The 26,895-nt window shown below is 58.9% G+C and overlaps 2 protein-coding genes across 3 annotated transcripts in view; one reads left to right on the plus strand and one right to left on the minus strand.

The window, feature by feature from the left end:
• The window catches only part of NOC2L (NOC2 like nucleolar associated transcriptional repressor), a 29,046-nt gene extending 18,698 nt beyond the window's left edge, over positions 1-10,348 (minus strand). Inside the window, exons 1-11 of one of the 2 annotated variants that reach the window (XM_082295530.1) lie at positions 10,317-10,348; positions 10,070-10,240; positions 9,468-9,636; positions 8,426-8,545; positions 7,754-7,871; positions 7,320-7,410; positions 6,807-6,885; positions 5,176-5,286; positions 4,062-4,175; positions 3,268-3,456; positions 1,079-1,218 (exon numbers count right to left, since the gene is read on the minus strand). In XM_082295530.1, the coding sequence (XP_082151656.1) occupies positions 1,079-1,218; positions 3,268-3,456; positions 4,062-4,175; positions 5,176-5,286; positions 6,807-6,885; positions 7,320-7,410; positions 7,754-7,871; positions 8,426-8,545; positions 9,468-9,636; positions 10,070-10,240; positions 10,317-10,336 (1,322 nt within the window). In that variant the 5' untranslated portion in view covers positions 10,337-10,348. Of the gene's footprint in view, positions 1-1,078; positions 1,219-3,267; positions 3,457-4,061; positions 4,176-5,175; positions 5,287-6,806; positions 6,886-7,319; positions 7,411-7,753; positions 7,872-8,425; positions 8,546-9,467; positions 9,640-10,069; positions 10,241-10,316 lie in introns of both variants that reach the window. The other variant, XM_082295529.1, reaches the window with a different exon arrangement.
• A 9,282-nt stretch (positions 10,349-19,630) lies between these two features.
• KLHL17 (kelch like family member 17) lies at positions 19,631-26,441 on the plus strand (the record flags this gene model as incomplete). The annotated part of the gene is made up of 11 exons (XM_082295632.1): positions 19,631-19,847; positions 20,356-20,477; positions 20,896-21,117; positions 21,976-22,092; positions 22,496-22,709; positions 22,801-22,945; positions 23,322-23,489; positions 23,791-23,879; positions 24,693-24,766; positions 25,509-25,690; positions 26,213-26,441. The coding sequence occupies exons 1-11, from the start codon at positions 19,637-19,639 to the stop codon at positions 26,439-26,441; spliced, it is 1,773 nt and encodes a 590-aa protein (XP_082151758.1). The 5' UTR covers positions 19,631-19,636.
• Positions 26,442-26,895: the final 454 nt, after the last annotated feature.

Consider the following 26,895-nt stretch of genomic DNA (forward strand, 5'->3'; position numbering starts at 1 on the left):
TCCACTGTCCCAGGGTGCTCCAAGCCCCAGTGTCCAGCCTGGCCTTGGACACTGCCAGGGATGGGGCAGCTTCTCTGGGAAACGCATTCCAAGGCCTCCCCACCCTCAGGAGGAGGAATCTTTTCCTGGTATCTCATCTGAACCCACCCTCTTTCAGTTTGAAGCCATTCCCCCTCATCCTGTCACTCCATCCCTTGGAAATCCTCTCTCCCCATCGTTCTTGTAGCTCCTTCAGGTCCTGGAAGGCCACAATGAGGTCATCCCAAACCTCCAAAGCCTCGGCAGTCGGTACCTGCAGCTCATGCCAAGCTGAGACTCACCCCACCTCCCCTCTCCTTGGCCCCAGATCCCTGATTTATCTGCCTGGACAGGTAGGAAGCTGCCTGGATCCATCCCCCTGGATCCATCCCCCTGGATCCATCCCCCTGGATCCATCTCCAGGCCCACTGAAGCTCCCCAGGAGCAGTGGGGGATGGGAGGAGGGATGTTTGCATCCTCTTATCTGATCGTTTAAATCTGCTTATCTCCATCACCACTGGGGAGTTTTTGCAGACCAGGTTTTAAAGCTGAGATTCTGGTTAACAGAGCTAACAGGATTTGGGAGATCACCAGAGATCCTAAAATTCCCTCAAGGCTCGTTATGGACAGCCACCTCAGAGCACAAACAGTTCATCCACACACAATGACGGGAGGAGGGAATTCTCAGCAGACATCCCAAAAATAACAACTGTGTCCCACTTCTTCAAATCCCAACCAGCAGGCACCAAAAATGCAGCTTCTAAATGTATTTACAGAGCTGGAGATGAGGATTTTCTGAAGCAAGGCAGATCACTGTCCTTGCAGTTACAAGGATAATCTGCCCAGGTTATTCATACTGAGACTCTTCTTACACCAAGAGGAAAGAATAACCCACACCACAACTTTGGCACCACCTAAACAGGTGCTCACACACATCTGGGGCTGGAAAATTTCCATTAAAAGCAGCTTTGAGACCGTTGAGGGTTAAATCCAAATCACAGAACAGTAAAATAACCTTGTAAACAGAAGCAGAGCAAAAAGAATTAAGAATTCTACTCACTTGATGCAGCCAATAATGACCTGTGTCAAGGGGTAGATCAGGGGCTCCATGACCTCACTGGGGTGGATGGTGCTGAGAACTCGACACCAGAAGTACAGGCAGTGGATGTACTGCCAGTTATAGACTGACTGGAAGTTCTCCTGCAGGAAAGGGGGAAAAAAATTAAAGGTGGAAGCTTGAAAACGTGGCATTTGAGAGGTGCTCACTGTGCTTCCTCTCCAGGCTCATTTTACCCAGGAGGAACAGCAACACTGGAGCTGCCATTGAAGTTCACTGGGTACCAGTCAGTGCCTGAAGGAAATGAAGGGAATAAAACCAGCCTGGTGTTCCTCAAGAGTGGCTGCTTTGAGAAGGACGAGCTCCCAGCTTCACACAGACACTGGGATGTGGCCAAGCCCAGGAAATGCTGAGCTGATCACTGGCAGAGCAAGGAGCACTTTTGGCAACGACACCACCCAGCACAGCTTCATTCTTTACACCTGCAGGGTCAAAGTGACAGGCAGCAGGGCAGAGAGCAAACCTGCAGCTCTGGCCTTGCTGGTTGCCACCAAAACCACTGCACCAGGCCAGCAGGGACAGTGCCAGCAGGGACACAGGGACAGCAGGGACTCCAGGCTGGCTCAGCAGCACAGCCAGGAGTGGTCCAAGGCTTGCACCAGGCCAGGACATTGTTTCCAAGACTCTGGGCAGGTGCTGCAGCAGCTCTTGGTGCCAGATTCAATAAAAGCCCAGCTAGAGCACGAGTCCCTGAAGGAAACCCTTCCCAAAAAGTTCTGCCGGTATCCCCTTCAAAACACAGGAGTCAGCACTCACAAGGTGCTTCAGCCCCCACTTGTGGGGTTTTCCAGACTTTCAAGGCCCAGCTCATCTCTTCTGCGTGGAAAAGCAGGGTGCACAAGTCCTGAGACAGGGACAGAATCCTTTAATTGCAGTCACTGGGCCAAACCTTGCAGCAGGGACTTAAAGCCAAGCCACAGCTGGGCATGGCCGAGCTCTGCCAGCTCTCCCCAGGTCACTGAGATGTACCAAAAAGCTTTTCTGAGCTTCTCCTGCACAGGAACAGACGAGCAATCTGCTCTGGTAATCACCTCCCACCACCATCCACTGCTCCATCTAAACAGGCTTAGTGCCTGCATTTGGGCATTTCGGTGGTGCCATTCCCATCTCAAGTTCCACAGCCCTCCCCAGCTGTGAAATCAAGTGGATTTGCTCCTTGTCTGGGCCACAACTGAGGGTGTAAGGAGCCACTGCAATCCAATTAGGGGATCTGCAGCCCAGACTTCATTTATCTCTGCTTATTTATCCCCATGTCTGCCCAGCCAGGAGATTTAGCTGGGCACCAATCCTACCCTGCTTGGGGGCAGCTGAACAATTAATCTGTGGGGTCTGTTTTGCTAAACAGGACTAAATCCAGGATTAGCAATCTGACTCAGATTTCCCAGGTCAGACTGGAGGTGGCTGAAACCAGGGCTGCTCCCCAAAGGTCTGAGCTGCTTTGTCCACCTAAGTCCTTTAAACAGCACGGACTTTGCTGGGGAGATGCAACACCCCAGGGTGGCTCCTAAGCTGCTTTACCCTCAGGTTCTGTGACACAGGCTGCAAACAGCAGCCTCAGAGCTGAGAAGGGTGTCCAAGATGGAAAGTGCACCACAAACTCTTGCAAGTGGGGAGAGAAAAGCGACTCCCACCCGGCAGGACGGTTTGGGTTCAAAGGGATCATCCATGGGCAGGGACACCTTCCACCATCCCAGGCTGCTCAGAGCTCCACCCAGCCTGGCCTGGGACACTTCCAGGGATCCAGGGGCAGCCACAGCTTCTCTGGGCAACCTGTGCCAGGGCCTGCCCAGCCTCACAGAAGGAAGAATTCCTTCCCAAGATCCAATCCAAACCTCCTCTCCGTCAGTGTGAATCCATTCCCCCTCATCCTGCCACTCCCAGCCCTTGGAAATAGCTGGGCAGAGACTTTCTCACAGCCTCCTTTCAGGTCCTGGGAGGCCACAATTAGCCACCCCCAAGCTTCCATTTTCTCTCCTTCCTGGCTGAAATTTTAGCACAGACAACTCCCAGGAGTCCCAGCAACGGGTCAGCCACCGCCACAGCCTGAACAAGGTGACTGCAACTCCTCCTCTCCACACATTTCCCCCAAGGAGGGTGGGAAAACTCCTTCCCCAGCAGGGCCAGGTGCTCACCTTCTTCCTGACGGTCATGGCGCTGCGCAGGTGGATGGCCAGCTGGCGGATGTAGATAAAGGTGTGCTGATAAGAGGTGTGCGTGTCCAAGGCGAACATCTCGGTCAGCGTGCGCTGCATGAAGTTGATCATGGGCAGCACGTTGGGAGAGGTGAACCTGGAGTTCTTCACAAAGGCAATGTACATTTGCTGCCAGGGGAAGAGGACAAGAAGCCACCATGTAAAACAGAGCAAAAACCATTCCTGGACTCTTCTGCCTCTCCCAGGTGTGTTCAAAGCAGGGCTGAAGTGCTGCTTTTGTCACACAAAGGAATAACCCAGCCTGCTCCTTCTCTAGGGGCACAGGAGTGTGTTCAGCTTGGAGATGTGCCCACCACTGCTTGTCAGCAAGAGGACAACGCTGCAGGAGGGTCTGAGCCACACGTGGGGATGGCTGGGCTCAGCTCTCCTGCTCAGGTGCCACTGGGACAGCAAAATACACTTGGGAGCTCAGCTGGGAGGTCAGAGCAGCTCAGGAGGATGTCAGCACTCAGGAAAGGCCCTCAGGAATCAGAGAGATAAATATTCATCAAATACCAGAGACCTCCCCCTCTCAGCCTCTGAGCCCCCAGCAGGAAGGGCAGAAGTGGGAGGCAGGAATCACCCTGACCTGACAGAATTTCTGCCCTGATTGGTTTTCTGGAGGCTGCCAGCATCAGCTCCAGCACCTGCTCCACCTGCAGCTCAAGGCTTTGAGGTATTTGCACACACCATGAGGAAGAAAAGGTGCAGATGACAGCGAGGGCCAGGCTTACCTTGAGCAGGGGGCTGAGGTAAACCTCCTTCTTGTACCGACAGATCTTGTTCAGCACCAGGAAGGCCAGGACCCTGACTGTCTCCTCCCCTGTGCTCCACAGAGCGATGGTTTGCTGGGATAAAGCAGAAAGGCAGGTGAGTGAAGGGACAAAGAGCTCCTTGCTGGCCACAGACAGGCCTGAACCCCCCTCCTTCCCAGCAAACAGGCAGCCAGGAGGCAGGTGACACAGAGGTGACACAGAGGTGACAGCGTGTGCTGTCACAGAGTCAGTCACTGGCAGCCCTCCTGTCCTCACTCTCCCTGGGACACCACACAACAGGCAAGGCTGACGTTTCCACGATCAATAAAGGAACCTGTCCAAAACCAGCACCTCTAAAAAATACATAACTTCAATTTGTGTGCCTGAACACTCATTTGGACTCTCCTGAGCGACTCCATCGCCCCAGGTTCACCTGGCTCTGTCAGGAAGCACCTGGTGCCCCCAAATCCAGTCACCTCAGCTGCACTGAGGAACTGCACAGCACAGGAAGGGTTCACTGCAGGCCTGGAAAAAGCCTTCCAGAACCCCCTGCAGCTCCTCCACCTTCAGCTGTGAGGGGTGCCAGCCTCCCTGCACTCCATGCCATGAATCATCCCCACCACCAAAGGCTTCCCTGCCTCCTTCCAGAGCTGCCTTGCAGCTGCCATTCAGATGCCACCCTGCTGCCCTCCGTGTCTCCTCCACGCCTCCTGTGTTGCTGTTACTGCTCAGCAGTTGTGACTGAGCTGCCACAGAAATATTCCACCCCCAGCTCCCCGCGTGGAGAGGCAGCACAGACATTCCCAGGGCCTGGCAGCAATTCCTCCATCTGGGAGGAGGAAGCAGCTTCCCAAAACACCTCCCTGGGGAGCAGCAGCTACAAACAGAGCCACCCACCCACTCACCTCAGCCTGGCATCGCCCCGTGGCACCTGGAGAGGGGCAGGAATCGTCTCCAGGAACAAAGGCAAAGCAAGGGAACACTCCAGAGGCTGAACTGCCAGGGGGTCCAGCCCATACACCACAAAAGGCTCAGTTGAAGGGAGGAAAGAGCACCTCAGATGCCAAAGGCACCTCCCAGCACGTCCCCTTACCTTGAGGAGGGCTCGGCACTGCTTTGGGAAGGACAGGTAATATGGAACTATGGAATTCACGTGCTGCAGCACTGCTGCACCCACTGAGGCCTCTGTCAGGCACGACAGCAGCTGTGGAGAACAAACCAAGCCCAGTTAGCAGGCAGGGCTCATCAGCTCTCCCTCTGTGTCAGGAAGGAGCTCAGACAAACCCCAAGAGCTGGAGCAGGCACAGGGCAGGGGAAAGAGCTGCCCTGCAGGTGCCTCATCCTGAAAAGGGGAGCTCAGGCTGCTGCACCTGCAGGGTTAATGGCCCCTGGGCCATCACACAGCACCTCCCCTGTGGAGGCTGCAAAATCAGTTTATCTGCAGTGTGGGACACCTGACAGGTGACGTGACCATGACCAAAGGGTCACCTCACTGCAAATGGCCAAATTCACCCTCAGTCTGCACCAGGAAACATCTCCTGAGCTAGCTGATGGCACACTGCATTTCTCCAGGGCTTCTGAGGGGGAAGCTGGAATGCTCTGGGGAGCAGAGGTTACCTCTGCCTCAAGGAAAGGCTCAGGCAAAACGGGAAGAACCAGGATCTTTGTGTCTGCAGCTTGTTCAGCTCAGTTCCCTGCAGCCAGCCCCAGTTTCCAGTCTGCAGACAAGGTGAGCTCCAGGTGAGCTCTGAGAGGTTCTGCCTGATGCAGCCCCAGCTGCTGGAAGCAGCACAGGAATTTTATCCACATTCAATTTGCCTCCTCACCCTCTTCCTTGCTCTGCAAAGGTTCTGGACTGAGCAGACTTTGCCAAGTCCCTCTCACACCAGAAGGAGAAGATTTTGTTCAGAAAAGCCACTGTGGTGAAGCACTACGAGCTGTCAGGAGTCAGCCCAGGAGCAGGGATTGCTTCCAGGGACTGCATTCCCAGCTCTTCCTTGTCTGCAATCCTGTGCTGCTGGAGAGAGGCACCACGGCTCGAGGGGGAAAAAAAAAAAACCTCTCCTGCTCCAACTGCTCTTTGTGCTAAGTCATTGTGCCAGCTCCCAGCTGAGAGCCAGCAGCACTTGGGCTGTCTCTGCCAGTCTCCCTTCCCTCAGCTGCTGGAGAATCAGAGTTTCAGTGCTGGCTTGGTTTTGATGCTCTAATTTGGGCATGCACAACGAGGCCATCTCAAAAACAATTAAGTGGGGACAGAAGTTTCCTTCAGAAATAATCCACAAAGTGTCTCTGAAACACCAGAAATTCTGGATGGATGGGATGGAACATTATCACAGTCAGAGATGCCACATGTGAGGTTACCAGCAGAACATCTCAGTATTTACCCCAAGTGGAGAGACCACAGCACCAAGGAATGAATTAATGATACGGAATGCAGGAGCACAGACTGCAAACCACTTTATAGCCTATTAAATATTAATCTGCCAGACAAATTAAAACAGAGAGAGCTGCTGGAATGTTAATTCAACCCTTCTTCACTGCCTTACACATTCTGGCCCAAGCACCCAAACTCTTAATTAGCCCAAATACTTCTAAAACAAGACAGGGAAACGATGAACACAAACCTCAGAGGGGCAAACCCCATCTGCCTCGCTCCAAAATATCCTAATGAGCCCAGCAAGGCACAGCCTGACCCCACAGCCAGAAAATGATGATATTCCTTACTTGTATGGTACAGCCAAGATACACCTTGATGTCCAGGCGCAGCTTTCCCCAGAGGGGGCTGGTGGAAGGGAGAACCATTCTGGAAAGGAGCAAGAGTTGGGTTTAGCTTTTAAAAAAAGCCCAAATCAATCAGATCTCAGCAGCAAAATGAGCAGTGAGATCAATTCCTTGCAGCAAGAGCTGCCTGCAAAGCATGAACTGCTGGATGATCTGGGGTCACACACTGCAGGGACACAGCAGAAAGGTCGGTCCCTTCCTCTCAAAACCAATTTCCAGTGCCTGAACTGTGTCCTGAGTGCAAGCCCAGGCAATTCCAGACCTTCCTGAAGCCACACATCCTCTGCAAATGCCTGGAGTTTGACACTACACAGGACACAATTTGGGGGAAGAAAAGAAGAACCCTGTGAGCATCATCAGTGTTTGGGAAGAGCTGGCACCTCTTTCCCAGGCTCAAAGCCAGCTCTGAAAATCCCCACCAGCTTCCCCAAAGGTCTCAAATCCCCCCAGACTTACTTGAGTTTGTTCTTGGGGGCTTTGGGGAGCAGCAGCTTGTGAAGGTGGTGGAAGAGGTCCCGGATACAGAAGGACACCAGGGCATTGAACACTGGGTGAAACAAGCCAGGAAAGCTTTTGTGAGTGATTTTGCATGTATTCCTGGTTTTCCTCATGTGAAAAGAGGTCCCCTAGGAACTGAGGCCAGTAATTTCCATGGCACAACTCCTGCATTTCCTTCTAGACCCCCCAGCCTGCCTTATACTGCAATGTTTTATGTAAGATTAGAAGGCACAGGGGCCACCTCTGCAGGCAAACAGCACCAAGAATCCTCAAGAGAAAAGACAACCAGTGCACAGAGCAGCACAGCAAGGTAAGCTACTTAATCAAGTGAAAGGGTTAATTAACTCCTCCCAGTGCTCACCTCCCACAGCCCGAACTTTCCCTTCCCTCACCTGCTGTGTCAGACACCTGGAACTTGCTGGGGTCACCACCACTGTCTCCTCTGGTGGTGGCTACAGCTGCCTTGTAGGCTTGGGTGATTTCATGGAAGAGTTTTGGGGTGAGATTCCTCTGGGGAAAGAAGAAAAGGGGTCGCTGAGGACAAGAAGCAAGGGACCTTGTGGAACTCCGAAGCTCTCGACTGGGACAGGAGTATTGGAACTCACTGGAAGTTTGATGGTGAGAACAGCTCCATCCTCTAAGGTGGAGGAAAAGCATCAGGACAGGGTGAACAGACTCATTCCCCTGCTCTAAAACTGGCTTTTAGTTGCTGAGGCTTGAGAAGGAATTCATCACCTTCCAGCAACTTCCAACTCGAGCTTCATTCCCCTTAGCTCTCCCATCACTGCTTAAAACGTGCCTAAGAAAGCTCCTGGAGCTGCCAAAGGCGTAGCAAGAGGGTGAAAAATGCAAACTTGATCATTCTGGCCTCTTCTGAGCCACGTTTCTCCAGCTTCCCCCTCCTGTGGAGTGCAAGTCCTTGAATCTTGCAGGCAAGAGAAACGATAAAGTCCTGCTGAGGGCACAGGACACAGATTTTGGGACACATTAACAAATCCCAAGCTGCCCTTTTACAGGCAGTGAGGAGAACTCTCCAGTGCTCTCTGCCCCAGCTCCCTGCTCACCTGGGCAGCTTTCTTCCATTCTTCCACCATTTTCAAGCTCACGTGGATGAAGGGAACTTTCTTCCTTTTGACTTTTTCTTGCTCTTCGTCTTCATCGTCTTCATCTTCATCACTGGCTTCCTAGAGGAATCAGCAGGAGGACTGAGGAAAGGTTTCTACAACTCCTTCCTGGCCCCAGCTCCCTTGCTGGGCAGCTGATGAGGAGGGAGGCAGGCAGGGCTGACTTTATTACTGCTGTTCCCAGCACTCTGCTGAAAGCAGGAATGGTTTAGGTGGGAGACTGGGAAGGAATTCCTCCCTGGGAGGGTGGGCAGGCCCTGGCACAGGGTGCCCAGAGCAGCTGGGGCTGCCCCTGGATCCCTGCAAGTGTCCAAGGCCAGGCTGGACATTGGGGCTTGGAGCAGCCTGGGACAGTGGGAGGTGTTGGGATTGGAACTGGATGAGGTTTAAAGTCCCTTCCAACCCAAACCATTCCATGACTGGGGGCTGGCACTGGAACACAAATATTGCACATGGAATCAAGTGATCCCAGCACTCCCAGGCAGGGCCTGGTACCTCTGATGCCATGAAGACTTTTGCCTTTTCTTTTATACCCCTGTTATACCTTTTTACAACTTCTGTATTCCCAGTGCTTTTTTCCCTACATTCTTGGACTTGTTTGTCAAGCTCAGAGACTCAACATTTTAGAAGCTTCCTAGCCAGGGATCAGTGTGCCCCAGAGCCCAAGGTCCTCTCCAGAACACATCCTGTAAACCAAGATAGAACCATCCAGGGGAAGGTTCCTTGGGGAGGGGGGCTCACTCCAGCCTCTCATTGGGGAATCTTTGATAGATCTGCTAATTAGTAACACCTATAATGTTATACCCAATGTTGGGAGACACAGAGACACAGACAGAGACAGACTGGGTGGGGTGCATCTTGATGCACATGACCTGGACGTGTGCACCTAAGGATCCTTAAAATAAATACCAAGGTAAAATCCCTTTTCCCCTTCTAACCGTGTGTGCCTCTTGATTTTAAGACCAGGAAAAGGCATCATCACCTCGAGTGTGTCGGGGGGTCTGTGCAGAGCCTCCTCCTCCTCAGAGCTGTCCGAGGCATCAAAATCCAGCAGCTTGCGATCGTTCTCCTCCAAAAACTTATAAAACTCGGGATCTCTGTCCTTCAGCCTGGAGAGCTGATCTTTGTGCTCAGCTGCCTTTCCCTTCTTCCTGCTGGGGAAGAATTAAGTGTTTATTCACTGCTCAAACTTCTGCTGCTGCTGAAAGAACAACTTTTCATCAAGGACTATGAAATCTTGACAGCACGATACCAGATTATACCGGGAGAGATAAAAACATCCGGAAAAAACATCACAAATTTGTTTCTCAACTGCTTCAGGGATGGGGACTGCACCATCTCCCTGAGCAGCCCCTTCCAATGCCTGACCACCTTTCCATGGGGAAATTCCTGCTGCTGCCCACCCTGAGCCTCCCCTGGCCCAGCCTGAGGCCGTTCCCTCTCCTCCTGTCCCTGTTCCCTGGGAGCAGAACCCGACCCCCCCGGCTGCCCCCTCCTGTCAGGGACTTGTGCAGAGCCACAAGGTCCCCCCTGAGCCTCCTTTTGTCCAGTCTGAGCCCCTCCAAAGCCGTGCCCAGCCCTCACCTGCCCGGCCGTGCCGGCAGCCCCTGCGCCGCCTTCCCGCTCGGCCGCCGCCGCCGCCTCGCAGCGCCGTTGAGGGCCCCGCCGCTCTCCTCCTCCTCCTCCCAGCCGCCGTCATTCTCCGAATCCGAGCCGGCAGCGAGAAACTCGTCCAGGCTCAGCTCCGCCAGTTTCCTGCGAGGGAAGAAAGGAGCGTGTGAGGGGAAAGCTGATCCCCGCGTCCCGGCGGCGGCCCCGGCGCGGCGCTCACCTCCTGCCGGGGGCCGCCATGTTGCCTCTGCCACGCGGCCGCCGCTTCCGCTCCCGGCGTGCGGCGCGGCGGGAAAGCCACGCCCACATTCATGCAAAGTGGGCTCATTTCCATGCTCGGCCACGCCCACAAAATCGCTTGCCACGCCCCCTCCTGCCTTGGCCACGCCCCCGCCCCGCTGGCCGATCCCTGCGGGCTGGACATTCCTGGCCAGGGGCAGGGCCAGGGGCAGGGCCAGGGGCAAGGACAGGGGCAGGGACAGGGACAGGGGAGGGATTATCCCCGTTCCCGGCCCTGGAGAGGCCGCGCCTCGAGTGCTGTGTCCAGTTCTGGGCCGCTCGGCTCAGGACATCGGGGTGCTGCGGTGTGTCCACTGGCTGGACATCGGGGTGCTGCAGTGTGTCCACTGGAAGGGCATTGGGGTGCTGCAGTGTGTGCACTGGCTGGACATTGTGGGGCTGCAGTGTGTTCACCGGAAAAACATTGTGGGGCTGCGGTGTGTCCACCAGCTGGACATGGGGGTGCTGCGGTGTGTCCATCAGCTGGACATCGGGGTGGTGCAGTGTGTCCACTAGCTAGACATGGGGGTGCTGCGGTGTGTCCACTGGAAAAGCATTGTGGGGCTGCAGTGTGTCCATCAGCTGGACATCGGGGTGCTGCGGTGTGTCCATCAGCTGGACATCGGGGTGCTGCGGTGTGTCCACTGGCTGGACATCGGGGTGCTGCGGTGTGTCCACCAGCTGGACATCGGGGTCCTGCGGTGTGTCTGGAGAAGGGTCTGCAGCACACGTCCTGTGACGAGCAGCTCAGGGAGATGAGCCTGGAGAAAAGGAGGTTCAGGGGGGACCTTCTCGCTCCCCACAACCCCCTGCCAGGAGGCTGTAGAAAAGCAGGGCTCTCCTCCCACGTAACTAACAAGCGACAGGACCAGAGGACAGAGTTCTGAGCTGTGTCAAGGGTGGTTTGAGGCGGGATATCAGGAGGAATTTCTCCATGGAAAGAGCTGCGCAGGGAGGTTTGGAGTTCCCACCCCTGGAGGTGCCCCAGGAACGCCTGGACACGGCACTCGGTGCTCTGAGCTGCTGACAAGCTCCCACCTTGGACTCCATAACCCCAAAACTCTTTTCCAACCTCAACGCTTTTGGGACACCCCACTCAGGCCACGCCCCCAACACCACGACCACGCCCCCTCATTAACCCCGCCCCCTCATTAACCCCGCCCCCTCATCAACCCCGCCCCGCCTTTGTGCGGCGCGCAGCGCGGGGGGCGTGGCCTGTTCCGCTCGCCCCGCCCCTTTCTCCCGCTTGGCCCCGCCCCTCGCTCTGTGGCCCCGCCCCCGGTGCCGGTGCCGGTGCCGGGCCCGCAGCGGGGCCGGTGCCGCTCGGTTCGGTGCTGGGCCCGCACACGGACACACGTGCGGGGCCGGGCCGCGCCTCCCGTGCCGCGCCTCGGGGTTATTCCGGGTGACGGAGGAAGCCGCAGCCGCGGGGCCGCCCCGGCTCGAGGAGGAGCCGCCGCCGCCGCCGCCGCCGCCGCCGCGCACCTGCCCGCCCCCGGCCCGCCCCGTCTCCCCGGCGTGGGGCCGGAGGTAGCGGCGCGGGTGTAGTGGCCACCCGCAGCATCCCCCGGCTTGGGCCGTGGCCGCCCCGGAGCCGTGAGTACCGCCGGGGCACGGCCCTGCCGCCCGCACCTCCTCTCCGCTTCCTCTCCGTCTCCCTCTGCCTCTCCCTCTTCTTCCTCCTCTCTCTCTCCCCCTGTGCCTCTTCCCGGCAGGGCCGGGGCGCTCAGACCCGCGGGAGGAGGGGGAGCGGAGGGGTAAGGGGATGGGGGCACACCGGAGGGGTCACCGGGGGGTGATGGGGGGACCCCTGAAGGAGCTGCCTCTCCATCACTCCCGGCGCTGCTCCTGCGCATCCCTCCTCGGAGACCAAGTTTGCTTTTGGGGTAGCACGCAGCACGTCCGGGGGGACCACCGGCGCCGTTTCCAAAGGTTTTGGCACAACTGGTGTCGTTTCCAAATATTTCCAGAGGTTTGGAACAGCCGATGTCCTTCCCAGCTCTCTGCACCGCGGCATCGTCTCCGGGGCCGGCAGCATCCCTGTGCCCTCCTCTCCCGTCCTCTGCCAAGTCCTGGGGAGATCCCGCTGGAAAAGGGAAAAGCCGCAGAGAGGGGCTGGCCCGGCCGTGCCCCCTGCCCCCGGTGCCGCACACGGGGGCTCGGGGCTGGTGGTGCTGGGCGAGCTGAAGGGCACGGGGAGAAACGCTGCCTCGGGTTTTCTGGAAACTTGTGAGGGACGCGGGATGCAGCTTTTCCGTGGCCTCTGCAGTGGCTGTCAGGGCAGAGGGCTCTCCTTGAGCCACAGCGTCGCTGCTGCTGCTGCTGCTGGAGCTGGTCCCGGGAGCTCAGGCCAGGCTGGCAGCTGGGCTGGTTCTGCTGGCTGAGCAAATGCCTCCCTCTGCGGGGACCGGCAGCCCTGGGACCTCGGCAGGGAAGGAGAAGGTGGCTGTCCCTGCGCTGGGGGCCACCAGCCCGGCTCCTGTGCCAGCCTGCAGGGGCAGTGGCCTTGCTTTGCTGGGTCTCTGTGCGGGATGCCAGCTCTCCTTTGACTTCAATGCCTGCTGTCCCACAGCATTATTCCGGGGGGCTCTGCACTGCTGGAGGTGATCCTGGAGTGATTCAGCAACACGTGGATGTTTCTGGGTGCCTTTAGCACCAAGAGGTGCTGCTTTGTCGCAGGTTCAGTGTTTTGGGGTTCACTGACCCTTCAGTGTCCAGTGGCCTTCTGGTTTTCATCCCTGCAGCCAAGCAAACCCCTCTCTGCAATCCCTTCCCTCTGCACCCTGAGCTTCTCTCCCGACCCGTGAACATCTGCTGGAAATCCTTTATTCAGCACAGCAGTGAGTAAGACTCAGGGAGATGTTGGGTGTAGAGATCTGAGTTTCCTTCCTGAGCACTGAGTGATTAATGAATCACAGCAAAGAGCAGCTAATTCAGAGCACACCAGGAGCTGGCAGGCGTAACGGGCACCTGCTCTCTTGGCTTCGGAGCCCAGCATCCGAATGGAGCTGCTCCTGAGCATCTTGGGGAGCTGGGATGGTCCCTGATGCTTCCTGTCAGCCGAGGTCAGCTCAGTGGGGGTGGCAGTGGGACGGCTTTGTTCTGCCAGCACAGACAGCGGCCATCTGCCCCTGCTCCCTCAGCCAGCCCGGCTCTCTGTGCATGGAGTGGAAATCAAAGCAGGCGTCCTCTGAAGGCTGAAGATCTGCTGGGGAGGCTGCTCTGGGTCCTTCCTTTGCTGCATTTGAGGCTCAGCAGCTCCAAAAATCGAGCAGCCGCGCTGAAGTCCCAGTGCTGCCTCCTGGATCTCCTCAGGAGCTGGAGCGCTGCCTCCAACGCCGGGGCAAGCTGGGCTTGGGAGGCTTGAGAGGCTTCACCCGCTCTGCCTGGCCTGCTGCAAACCATCCCTAAAGGATGTGGCTCCTCAGGGACAGGAATCTGAGCTCCTCCAGCTGCAATTCCCAGGGTCTGGGACCTGCTGGCGTTGGCAGGCCCCCAGGGTGCCAGCGAGCTCAAGGCCGTGGTGCCACATGCTCCTCATAGCTCAGTTTGTAGGGATGTGCCCTGTGCTGCTGCTTGCCAAGAAGATGTGCCCTGCAGAATTCTTTGGAATTCCCTCGAATTCTTTCGTTTCCTGGCTTGGAAAGACTTTCCCACTGCTCCAGAAGCTCAGGGGTTGTTCAGAGCAGGAGGTGCAGATCTGTGTTGGCAGAGGGGGGCCGGAGGAGGCTTTGTGAACCACCCCTAAACGCGGTGTGGGTGCCGTGGGAGGGCTGAGCTGGGTGATGCCCGCTGGTGACCTCCTGGTTTGGAGGGGCAGCAGAATTATTCCATGTCCCGTCCATCTGCAAAAGATCTTCTTGCCTGCTTGCAGCCAGCAGACCCGAGTGCTTTTTCCTGCTTCCCCTGCTGCTGCCTGCCTCGTGTGATGGAGTTACCCTTCCCTTTGGAAGCCAAGTGGTGTCTCCTGCTGAGTCTCCCCAAATCCGTCACTGTCCTGTGACATCAGGGCATTGCTGGGCAGTGGTGACCCACTCTGAGCTGGCCCCCTGTCACCTGGAGCCACCAGCAGCTGGCACAGCAGAGAGGTGAAGGGCGCAGTCCCTCCTTGGACCGAGGATGCTGCAGAGAGGGAGCTCCTGGGCAGGTCTGGGAGCCAGGAATGTGGCTGTGCTCTGGCCAGGCTGCCTCCCACGGCCTGAGCGCTCTCCCTTTGTGTTTCCCTGTGTGGAAAATGGGCTGGGGACAGAGCTGTCTGTCACAGGAGAGAGCAGGAGCTCCACAGGGATGGGCAGTGCAGCCTGAGCCCTGGCACTGCAGGGCACTTGCTGCGTGTGACGGGGTTTGGCACTGCCTGTGCCATAAACCAGCGCTGGGTGCGACAGAGGCTCCTCTGCCGTGGCTGCTGGGGACACTGGGAAGGGGAATCAGGACATGACCCACATTTCCAGCCCCTGACAGAGCCAGAGGGCTCACGTTGCTCAGATTTTGGCGTGCTTTGTGCTGGCGCGTGGCAGCTGCAGTCTGACCCCAGCGCAGCTGGAGACCTGCAGGTTTCGCTGAGCACCTCAAGGCAAGAATCCATTTCCATTCCTTGTTTCTCCCTAACCTGGGAATTCAGCAGCCCCAAACCTCCTGCAGCCCTGACCCTCACACCCAATTACTTGAAAATGACCCAAATGTTGGCGCAGATGCCTCGGAATCCCTCAACCATGGAGTCCTGCTTGGAGCTGAGTTTGGAGGTGTCTGAAGGAAGAGCTGCTGCCTGTGGGAAGTGAGGAGAAGGCTGTGGGCACCGAGGTGGGGATGCCCTTCACCCCTCCCAGGTGTGAGAATGTCCCAGGGCACCGAGCCTCTGCCTCCCGCTCCTTGCTCTCACTTTTTGGGGTGACTGAGAGCGACTTTGAGCTTCCAAACAAAACTCCCCAGGAGTAACGAGGAGTGAGGCTTTAATTAGGAGAGACCTCCAGCCTGGTGTGTGCACCAGAGCCCACTGATGACAACCCAGGGAGCTGCTGCGGGGCTCTGCCGAGGTCAGCGTGCTGAGTGCCCTCCTTGCCTGGAGCCAGCAGTGTCTCTGTGCCTGGAGCTGGCAACTGAGCACAGCTTTTCCCTGTCCTCCCCACCCCCTTGCCGAGGCTCCACATCCTCCCTGGCAGCTTGTCACTTCTCTGCAGATGTCTAGACAGGAGGATTCAGTGCGTGTCAGTTATGCCTAATTCATTAAAAAAAAAAAAAAAAAAGGAAAAAAAAAAAGCCCCAACCCTCCTGGGAGCTGGGGATTCTCAGTCCTGCAGACTCAGCGCTGTCTGCGCTGCCCTGCGCTGCCTCGAGGCTCCCTCCCTCCGAGCAGACTCATTCCAGGCAGCTGCAGGAGCAGCAGCGGCTCGGCAAGGGAAGGCAGGGGCAGAGGGAGCAGAGGAGAGGAGGTTTGCAGGGGTTTTTAGGGCTGGGCTGTGCTCATTGTCGCTGCCCCTCACCCCATTGGTGTGCGCTCACACCCCCCCCGTGCCCATCGGGAGCTGGCAGACGGGGTCCAGCTTCCCTGGCACTGCCAGCTCCCCAATTCCTGTGTCCCTCCTGAAGGCAGGGCTGGTTCCAGGAGGAGCAGCTCCCTTGCTGCCACCCTTCCCTCCACGTTCTGAGCCCTGACCTGTGCACAGGTGAAAGCTCAGCCCTGTGGAGCTCTGAGGATCTGCAGCGCATCCCCCTGCTCCCGAGGCAGCTCCCTCCCTCTGCCTCCTTCCAAGCGCTGCCTCTGCCAGCCTGAGCACGCAGTGAACCTGACGTGAGCGGGAGCTGCTGCACGCTGCCAGTGCCTGTCTGAGCTCCCTGGGTGCAGGCAGAGCAAGGCCTGGGAAGGGACTGAGCCCCAGAGCGTTTTCTTTTCTCCCTGTGTCAGTGACACCGATGTGACACATCCTGGTGGGGACAGCTGCCTGGGTTTAGTGCCTGCTTTGCATCTGGGTCCTGGACACGCACAGCTGGACGGTTCCCATCCTCCCTGCTTGTGGCAGTTGTGGGGAAGGGAGCAGGGAAGGTGGGGATGCAATGCATTTTGTGATGGGCCCTCTGAAGGAAGGAATAATTTGGGATGGCCAGCTCTGAGGGGTAAGGGCAGTGCAGATCTGGTGTGGGTTGTGAAAACAGCCCTGGCGTTTGGTTATTGATTAAGAAAATGCTGCTCCACTGTGATCCCCTCCCTCCCCAGGGATCCCAGCTTCTGCTCCATCCCACGGCGACTTCGGCTGTGCCATTTTGGAGGGCACTGCTCTGGCTCCAGCCCTGGAAGGGGACCTGGCACCACGGTGCCACCTTCCAGACCTGCTTTGTGCTGCTGTGACACTCTTGGGCTCAGGCTTTGTGCCTTATCCAAAGGCAGCACTCGTGAGGGGGATGCAGAGCTGTGCACAAACAGCTGATTCTCCGCGAGAGAGGCACACAGGGATGTGGCACAAAGGGATGGGGACACATGGAGGGGATGGATTTACGCCTGACTGCGTGTCAGGCCCGAGGGCAGGGGGCTGTTCCCCCATCCCCTGTCCCCACCATCGGAGCAGCTGCACAGGATGTGTCTCTGCTGCCTCCCAGCCCTCCCGCCAGACACAAAATCCCCATCCAGGCTGTCAACAAAAAGCCATTCTCCAGGGCCTTCCTGGGGAAAGGGCAGGCTCGGAACTTCTCCCTGGAGGATCCTCTGTTCCCTGTTTATTGCTCAGCACACTTCTTTTCACTCCCAGCAAAATATGGTTTTTTTGTGCGGCGAGGACAGGCCTCCCTTTGGGCAGGGATCATTTGCATTAATTAACAGAGCTGTTATGCATGGCCACGCTCTGGCGCAGAGGAGCCAAACAAATGCCTCCTTTTTTGTTGGTTTTTTTTTTTTTTTTTTTTGTGCCATAACCTCAGAGTTATTCCAAGGGAGGCAGCACATCCGTCCCAGCCCGTGGGGCCACGTGCACGGCTGCTGCTGCCCACAGAGGTGGGCTTGTGCTTCCTTCCCCCTCTGAGTCTGGACACTGCTCCACTGTCTCCTGTGGTCCAGGCAGTGCTCCCCATTAATTACATCCCACAGACCCTCATTTCCTGGGAATGAAAGTTTCAGCAGGGAAGTGAGGAATATTTAGTGCTGCCAGCAAAGCGGGGAGTTCGGTGCGGGGAGCAGCATTGGGATGCTCCATCCCTTTTCCCACACTGGTTTTGTTTGGATCTGTTAAAGCAGAAGAGCTCTGATGGGAACAAGTTACTGTGGGGTGGAGGGGACAGTGGGGCTGAAGAGGCTTTACCCACTGCAAGGCTTCACCAGCCCCATGCCAGCGCTCCTCAGGGAGGCTGCAGCCAAAAATCACCAAGCAGAGCTGGCTCAGGCTGCCAGAACTGTCCCCTGGTTTGGGGACACTCGTGCAGCCCAGTGGCTGGGCTGGCACCTCCCTCTTGTCCTGCTCCCTGCTGGGCTGTGTCACAGCCGCGGTATCACTCAGGGTGGGTGGCACAGCCCTGTGCCAGCCCTGGTGGCCTCAGGGAGAGGGCACTGAGCTCTGCCTCCTGGCTGTGGGGGTCACTGCGAGGGAGGACAGTGTCACCCTTGTCACTTGCCCAGGGCCACGCGAGTGGCAGGGCTGGGAGGGAGCTCAGCGCTTCGGACTCTTTGGAAATGCTTGTGGTCCCCCCAAAGGCTCCAGCAGCACCCCCAGCCTGCTGGGCCCTCTGGGGGCTCCCCCAGGGTGCCAACCCTTCCTCTCCAATTGCCCAGGAGAAGCAAAGCCACCTTTCCCCCGCTCTGTCCTGCGCTGTCCCTGCCGGGCCCTGCCCCTGCTGCGGATCCAGGAGCTCCTGTCCCTCATTCCCAGCCCCCTGGAGGGATGAGGAGAGAGCTCTGGAGCAGGGACATGACTGAAATACTGATGGGGACAAATGTGCTTGGCAGGGATGACACAGAGAAACCGGCCTGAGCCGAGCAGGAAAACCCTTGGGCTTGCGGCTGGGATGGGGATAGAGGTGGGGAAGCTCTGTCGGCTCCCTGCCCTAAAGCAGCTCTGGGAAAAGACCTCTGGAGCTTAACCCTGATCCTAACCCCAACCCTGACCTGCTGGAGCTCAGGTGGGGATGTTAATAATGAAAAACCTCCCTTGTGTGGGCACCTCATGCAGCAGATGTGAATTAGGAGATGGGGTGTCCCGGGGATGCTGCAGCTTCCGAGACTGGGATGTGGGAGGATAAGACCACACTCCCGGGCTCTCCTTTGCTGCTGAGGGCACGGTGGCACCCTGCTGGCCCTGCTGGAAAGCACCAGCAGGCACTGCCTCTGCTGTGTGCCCCAGAGCCCTCCCCGCTGCCAGGGACAGGAGGAATCTCGTAGCACTCGAGGTGATGCAAATAGAAAAGGGCATTGCAGGCTTCTCCCCGCTCAGGAAACATGTTTATTCATCTTTTTTCCTCCCCCAGACTCTCGTACGTGCTACAACCACTCTTCAAAAAGGGAATCTCTGGCTGCATTCGTGGCTGAGCAGGCACAGGGCGCTGGGTTGCTATTTTTAGGCCCAGCAGGGCTGATGTGGAGGTGTGCGAGGAGCAGGAGGCTGAGGGGATTCTCTCGCCGCGGGGATGCGGGGGCAGCTCGCAGGCTTGGTTTTGATTCAAGCAGTTTTTCCCTGCTGCTGCCTCCCCCTCCTTCCTCCTGCTGCTCAGTGCCCCCCTCCTTGCTGTCCCAGCTCCTGGGTGCTGCCAAAGGCCTTTGCGAGCAGCGTGAGCAGCCTGGATGCAAACAGCACCGGGGGAGGAGATCTCTGCGTGAATAAATGGTCCTTGATCAGGCAGGTTTTGTTTTCCTAGAATCACAGAATGGTTTGGGCTGCAAGGGGCTGTAAAAGCCGTCCGGTTCCATGGGCAAGGACGCCTTCCACCGTCCCAGGGTGCTCTGAGCTCCACCCAGCCTGGCCTGGGACACTTCCAGGGATGCAGGGGCAGCCGCAGCTGCTCTGGGAAATCCATTCCGGGGCCTCCCCACCCTCACGGGGATGAATCCCGTCCCTATATTGAACCTGAATTTCCCCTCTTTGTTTGCACCAAATGACATTTCCCTGGCAGGGCAGGGCCTGGGCAGAGCTGTCAGGGTCGCTGCCAGCGCCGGGTATTTGAGCAGGGCTGGCTCCCCAGGGATCACCCAGGGGCTGCAGCAGCTCCTGCTTGGATAACTCTGTGCTTTTCCCCCATCCCAGAGGCGGTGGGAAGGGCCACCCCCCTTCCCTGCCCGCAGCAGCCATGGAGGGGGGTGTGCAGCTCCTGAACCGCGACGGGCACAGCATCTCGCACAACTCCAAGCGCCACTACCACGACGCCTTCGTGTGCATGAACCGCATGCGGCAGCGGGGGCTGCTCTGCGACATCGTCCTGCACGTGGCCACCAAGGAGATCAAGGCCCACAAGGTGGTGCTGGCATCGTGCAGCCCCTACTTCCACGCCATGTTCACAAGCAAGTAGAGTCCTCTCTTCCCCAGGGACAGGCTCGCCCTGCTCTCAGCCCTCCCCTCTCCCAAGCCCTTCCTGCTTGGGCCCTGCTCCCTGTTCTCCCTGCTCTGCCCTTTCATGTGTCGTTTCTGTGGGCAGGAGCAGGAGTTTTCCTCATTCCACTCCCTTCCCCGAACCCCTTTGCCCATGCACAGGATCCTGGTGTCCCCCTCCTGCAGTCCTGGCCCCCAGTCCCTAGAGCTCGGCAGGAAACCTTCCAGAAACAAACCACTTGTTCCGTGCATGGTTAAATCCTCCATTTCACTCCCTTCCCTGATTTCCTTTGCCCACAGCCCCCTGCACAGGGATCCTGTCCCCCCTCCTGCAGTCCTGGCCCCCATTCCCCAGAGCTGGACAGAAAACCTCCCTGGGCTGTGATGTGGAGGTGGATGCAGCTCATTCCACGCATCCACCTGGGGGGGAAGCAGCCCTGCTGTGGGGTTGTTGCTCATTTTTGGTGTCCTTTGCCCCAGATGAGATGAGTGAGAGCCGCCAGACTCATGTGACGCTGCACGACATCGACCCCCAGGCGCTGGAGCAGCTGGTGCAGTACGCCTACACGGCTGAGATCGTGGTGGGAGAGGGGAATGTGCAGGTAGGAGCTTTTCCCCCCAGGCCCCCTTCTCCACAAAGCTGTTCTGTAGCAGATTTGCCTCCTGGGGACGCCTCTCTCCTGCTCAGCACTGCCAGCTGTTTCTGTGGTGGCAGCTGGGTCTGGCAGTGGTCAGGGAGTTCAGCTGCTTCCCTTCCTGGAGGTGGCTCCTCAAAGCACTGCGCAGTTCCCAGATTCGTTCCCAAGCACCTGCCGTCCTCCTGGCCCTGGGGGGTGTCACAGGTGTCCTTCCCAGCCCTTCTTTACCTCAGAAACCAGGAGTGCTCTGTCCTTTCTGTGCTTCCGTGCCTGCAGGCGCTCACTAAACCTGCTCTGCTCACGACTCGCAGCGGGACGAGGGTGAAAATCGTTCCCTTGCCCTGGAAACTCCCTTTTCCCCCGTTCTTTTCCACTGTGCCAGACCCTTCTTCCTGCTGCCAGCCTGCTTCAGCTCAATGGTGTACGGGATGCTTGCTGCAAGTTCCTGCTCAGCCAGCTCGACCCCTCCAACTGCCTGGGCATCCGGGGCTTTGCTGACACCCACTCGTGCAGCGACCTCCTCAAGTCTGCCCACAAGTACGTCCTCCAGCACTTCGTGGAGGTGTCCAAGACAGAGGAGTTCATGTTGCTGCCCCTTAAACAGGTGAGGCCCCGCAGGCAGTGTGGAAGTCTGGGTGCAGCAAAGCTTTTCCTGCTCTGTCTGTGAGTGAGAAGCCCAAGGGAGCTGCACGGAGGGGACAGGGCTTGGCAGGGGTTGGACCCAGGTTCTGGGCTTTGGCCCCACTCTGTTCAGTCTGTGGGTAGAGCTCTGTCAGCAGGCTGGATTCCACAGGAAATAAGGATGGGAGGGTAGGACGGGTTAATTTTGGTGCTTGCCACGTGAGCTCGGAGCACACTGCCCTGGCTCTGGGAGCACAGCCCAGGGAATAAGTCCTGGGCACGTGGCTGGGATGTTTAAATCAGCTCAGCTAATGTTTCTTGCTGGTCATCATGTGGTGCCAGTCTGGCCCCTGGCTCAGCTGCTGTGCCTTGGCAATTCCCAGTCCCTGCTCTGCATCACCGACCTGTGTGATCCCTCAGCAGGGTCAGACACCTCCCTTCACCCATTCCCAGGGCACCCATACCCTCTGCTCCACCTCTGCAGCCCCTGGCAGGTGAGGGGAGAGTTGTGGGAGCAGCCAGGGCACCTGGGTCTGCCCCAGGAACTGTTGAAGGGACACATGCCAGCGGAGTCATCCCCCAGTCCCACTGACAGTGACTGGAATTGTCAGGCATTGCAGCAGCCTCTGCCACAGCAGCGGGGGCAGAGCCAGGGAGGATGGTCAGAGGTGTCCCCACAAAGCTGCTTTGGGGGCACCCCGTTGCTGTTGGGAACCCCCAGCATGTCCAGGAGGCAGCGCTCTGCCTCTGGCACTGCCGTTCCGCTGGGCTGGCAGCTGGGAATGCCTCCTTTCCTCCCAGCCCACACCAACCAGCACTGCCCTCCCACCCCGCCCTGCAGGTGCTGGACCTCATTTCCAGTGACAGCCTCAATGTGCCCTCGGAGGAGGAGGTGTACAGGGCTGTGCTCAGCTGGGTCAAACACGACGTGGACAGCAGGAGACAGCACGTGCCCAGGGTGAGAGGGCTGGGAAGGGGTGAGAGTGTTGGGAAAGGGGGTCTGGTCCTGCCCACCAGCTCCGAGTGCCTGGGCTGGGTGGGCACACGGCTGGAGGAAGCTGCAGGAGAGGGCAGGAGCAGCAGGTCCCTGTCCTACCACTTCCAGTCTGGGTTGGAAGGGACCTTAAATCCCATCCCATTCCACCCCCTGCCATGGGCAGGGACACCTTCCACTATCTCAGGTTGCTCCAGCCTGGCCTTGGACGCTTCCAGGGATGGGGCAACCCCAGGGCAACCTGTGCCAGGGCCCCAGCACCCTCTGAGTAAAGAATTTCTCCCCGATCTCTAAGCTCAGTCTCTCCCGTTTCAGTTGAGCCCTGTCCCCGTGCCCGTGTGCCAAGGCCTGCTCTCTGTCCCCTCAGCTCATGAAGTGCGTGCGGCTGCCGCTGCTGAGCCGGGATTTCCTCATGAGCAACGTGGACACGGAGCTGCTGGTGCGGCACCACTCGGAGTGCAAGGACCTGCTCATCGAGGCCCTCAAGTACCACCTGATGCCCGAGCAGAGAGGGGTCCTGAGCAACAGCCGGACGCGGCCGCGGCGCTGCGAGGGGGCCAGCACCGTGCTCTTCGCTGTGGGTAAGGCCCTGCCGCTCCCCCCATCCCAAACCCCAGCCCCATCCCGGGGTTTTTTTGGGCTATGTTTGCTCTGTTTGCCCTCCCCGAGCAGGTGGAGGGAGCCTGTTTGCCATCCACGGCGACTGCGAGGCCTACGACACGCGCACTGACCGCTGGCACATGGTGGCCTCCATGTCCACGCGCAGGGCGCGCGTGGGCGTCGCGGCCATCGGGAACAAGCTCTACGCCGTGGGCGGGTAAGGGGCCACGGGGTGGGGCAGGGAGCAGCTGGGGAGGGGGGCACGGGGCTGCTCTGGCAGCAGGGATAGCCAGCAGGGCCTGCTGGAGTCTGGGGTAGCCACGGAAAAGCCTCTTCCCTGCGCGGCAAATTCTCCAGATCCCAGTTTGGTGGTGGCTGCATCCTGACCTGGGGCATTTCCTTCCCATTTCCCCTCAGAATCCCAGACTGGTTTGGGCTGGAACCTTAAAGCTCATCTCGTCCCACCCCCTGCCATGGGCAGGGACACCTTCCACCATCCCAGGTTGCTCCAAGCCCGGTCCAACCTGGACACTTCAGGGATGGGGCAGCCCCAGCTCCTCTGAGCAGCCTCTTCTCCCCTTCTCTCCCTGCAGCTACGATGGGACCTCTGACCTGGCCACGGTGGAGTCCTACGACCCTGTCACCAATTCCTGGCAGCCTGAGGTGTCCATGGGCACCAGGAGGAGCTGCTTGGGTGTGGCAGCCCTTCATGGGCTCCTCTACGCTGCTGGGGGCTACGATGGGGCCTCGTGCCTCAACAGGTAGGGATTGCCTTGCTCCAGCCCTCCCTGCTCCTGCCTGCACTGTCCTGGGAGCTGGGAGCCCTGCTCCTGACCCTCGAGCAGATGTTTTGCAACCCAACTGCTCCTTCCAGTGGGAAAAACCCCCACTTTGTAGCCCTGTGCCCCAAGAGAACCCAGCCTGTGTCAGCTCCTCCCTCCCGTTTCCCCTGTCTATTCCCAACATTTCCTTGGAGCTGCCTCTGCGGGCCCGTGTCCAAGAGCTCTGACCTGGGCTTTTCCAGTGTCCCACCTTTTCTCCCTGTGTCCCTGCCTGCTGCAGCGCGGAGAGGTACGACCCCCTGACGGGCACCTGGACTTCCATCGCCGCCATGAGCACCCGGAGGCGCTACGTCCGCGTGGCAACGCTAGGTGGGTGCTGGCCCGGGGGCTGGGGGCTCCTGGGCAGGCTCTCTGCACTGCTGGGGGGTCCTTTTGCTGCTCTGCTCCAGTTCCTGCCCCCTCTGCCACATCCTGAGGTGCTCCCTGCCTCTGCCCTTCTCAGCCTCCCCAGTCGCTGGGGTTCATCACAGCCTGGAGGCAGCTCCTGAGGGGATCCCCAACTTGTTCCCTTCTGCTTTGGAGCAGGGGATTGGCTGTGGGTGATCACCATCCCTGGAAAGGAAGGGACAGCCTGAGGAGTCCTTCACTGTGGAAGCAGGACCGTCCTTTCAGTGATGATCCCAGCCCCACGCTCACCCCAGCAGGAGCTGCACCTCCCTGGAGATGCTTCCCACCTTCCCAGGAGCTGCCCTGTCCCCGTGTCCCCCTGCCTGTCCCCTGCCCTGCTCCCTGCCTTCAGCTCTCCCTGCTGACTCAGAGCTTCCCTCCCCCCCAACCCCAGCTCCTCCTGAGCCTGCCACAGCCGATCCTGGCATTGCCCTGCTCCAGCCTCCTCTGCTGAAAACACCCCGTGGCTCTGGTGGGGAGCTCTGTGACGAGGAGCTCGAGGAGCAGCAGCAGAAGGAGCTCTCTGGGAAGCTCTGCCTGCTGAATGTTTCACACCGCTCCTGCTGCAAGGGGAGGGAGCTGGGCTGGCCCTGCTGGGAGGAGCTGCCTGGGGCAGGGCAGGCTCAGCCTGCACCGGTGTGGGCACCTCGGGAGTGGCACCTGTGGCATCGTGGGAGGCAGTGCCGGGGCAGGGAGGTGTCTGTGGCTCATCCCTGTGCCTCTGTGTCTTTGCAGAAGGCAACCTCTATGCAGTCGGGGGCTACGACAGCTCATCCCACTTAGCCACGGTGGAGAAGTACGAGCCCCAGGTAAACACAGGAGATCTGGGTGCCCCTTCTGCTTCTCCCCTCTTTAGGGGTGCCTGTAAGGCCCTAACCCACCGTGTGTGGCGGTGAGATGGGGGGGGTGTCAGCAGGGACAGAGCATCCAGGGTGCAGTCCTGAGCACAAAAAAGGATCCAAGCTCCTCTGTGAGAGGTCTCTGTGAGGTTTCAGCACCAGAGCACCCTCTGTCCCCACTGCCTGGAGTTCTGCAGGGATCCTGTCCGTGCCCTGAGCTGCTCCCAGCTCCCAGCTGAGCTGCTGCACACCCAGTGTGGTGAGCAGGGAGTGTGGTGGGCCGGGGACATGCGCTGTGCCCAGGGGCACACAGCTCTGCTCCAGCCAGGTCTGCAGAAAGATCAAAGAGAAGGTCCTGGAGGCCTTTCATGAGCTGCAAAGCCCCAGCTGCACTCGCACAGATTGGAAATAGATACAGCTCAGCCCCCGTGGCGGGGCTGGCATTCAGCTGGGACACAACTGGTGGCCTGGCACGGGCATCTCTGCGCCCCTGGGATGGCTCCTGCCAGCTGCTGCTGTGCTCTCCTGAGCCAGGCAGCGGAGATTCCTCCTGGGAACTTGGGAGAGCGGGGACAAAAGAAGTGGGGTCCTCCCAAAGGGGTTTTTATACCAGGAGCTGCGTGGTCAGAGCAGGACTGACCCCCCAGACCCGATGTGGCAGGGGTGTGTGGGAAATGCCCTGTGGAGCGGCTGATGGGTTCCCTGTCCCCAGATCAACACCTGGACCCCCATTGCCAACATGCTGAGCCGCCGCAGCAGCGCGGGCGTGGCCGTGCTCGAGGGGATGCTCTACGTGGCTGGTGGCAATGATGGCACCAGTTGCCTTAACTCCGTGGAGCGCTACAACCCCAAATCCAACACCTGGGAGAGCGTGGCCCCCATGAACATCCGCAGGTAAGGGGCTGTGCCCCCTCTGGAGCCTCGGCTGCTGCAGCAGGGGTGGGGATCTCACCGTGCTGTGCCTTGCCAACCATCAAACACAGACACATCAGGGGTTTTAGGGTTTGTGGCTGGCTCACCACGCTCCTGCTGTGCTGAGAGGGATTGGGGGGTGTGCCAGGAGGGCACAGCAGAGATGTTCTGCAGAGGGATTTATCCTCAGCACTCGCTGTGGCCAGAAAGAGCCAGGGGGTTCATCTGGCTGAGCCCACGGAGCTGCTGCTGGGCTGTGGGAGGATTTCAGGCTTGCAAGTCCGAGGATTTTGGGCTCATAGGGTTTGGTATTGGATGAGGTTTGGACGAGCGTGTCAGAGCAAAGGGGGAGATCTGTGCCTCTGTGCTGCACTCTGCCCGTTTGAGCCCCGGCAGTTCATTTTCACGGGCTGTTTGTGGGGCTGGGCACTCCTTTGGTGGAGTGCCTGAGCTCCCCCCACACCTCCCAGCCTCACCCCCGTGGTCTCTGCACGGTCCTTCCAGGAGCACCCACGACCTGGTGGCCATGGACGGGTGGCTTTATGCCGTGGGGGGCAACGACGGCAGCTCCAGCCTGAACTCCATCGAGAAGTACAACCCCCGCACCAACAAGTGGGTGGCCGCCTCCTGCATGTTCACCCGCCGCAGCAGCGTGGGGGTGGCCGTGCTGGAGCTCCTCAACTTCCCCCCACCCTCCTCGCCCACCCTCTCGGTGTCCTCGACGAGCCTTTGACACCGGCTCCGGCCGTGCCTCAGCGCCGGGCCGCAGCGGTGGCCCCCGGCCGGCGTCGCTGTGAGCGGGGAGCAGGAACCCCAGCCCGGCCCTCCTGGGGGGCTCTCCCCACTCTGGGGGCACCCACGGCGTCACCAGGGCCACCTGCAGCAGCTGCAGATGTGCTTCCAGGGCTGGCCCTTCCCTGGAGGACGAGTGGAGGGGGTTCTCCCTCCGGCCAGACTCATCCCAGCACCCCTGAAGGCTCCTTTGGGCAGGGGAACCCGAACCATCGCCGCTTCTGGGATTGCCGTGCTCCAGCCGTGCCACCGGGCACCACCGGCCCTGGGGTGGCCCCGGGGGTCACGGCGAATGTGCAACCACCGCTCCTCTGAATGTCACTGTAGCCAAACTCAGCCAAGCCTGCACTGTTACAGACTCCGGGGCCGCCCCCCGGCTCTCGAGGGTGTCTCAT

Source organism: Coloeus monedula (assembly GCF_965178545.1).
Source record: "Coloeus monedula genome assembly, chromosome: 22".
Lineage (NCBI taxonomy): Eukaryota > Metazoa > Chordata > Aves > Passeriformes > Corvidae > Coloeus > Coloeus monedula.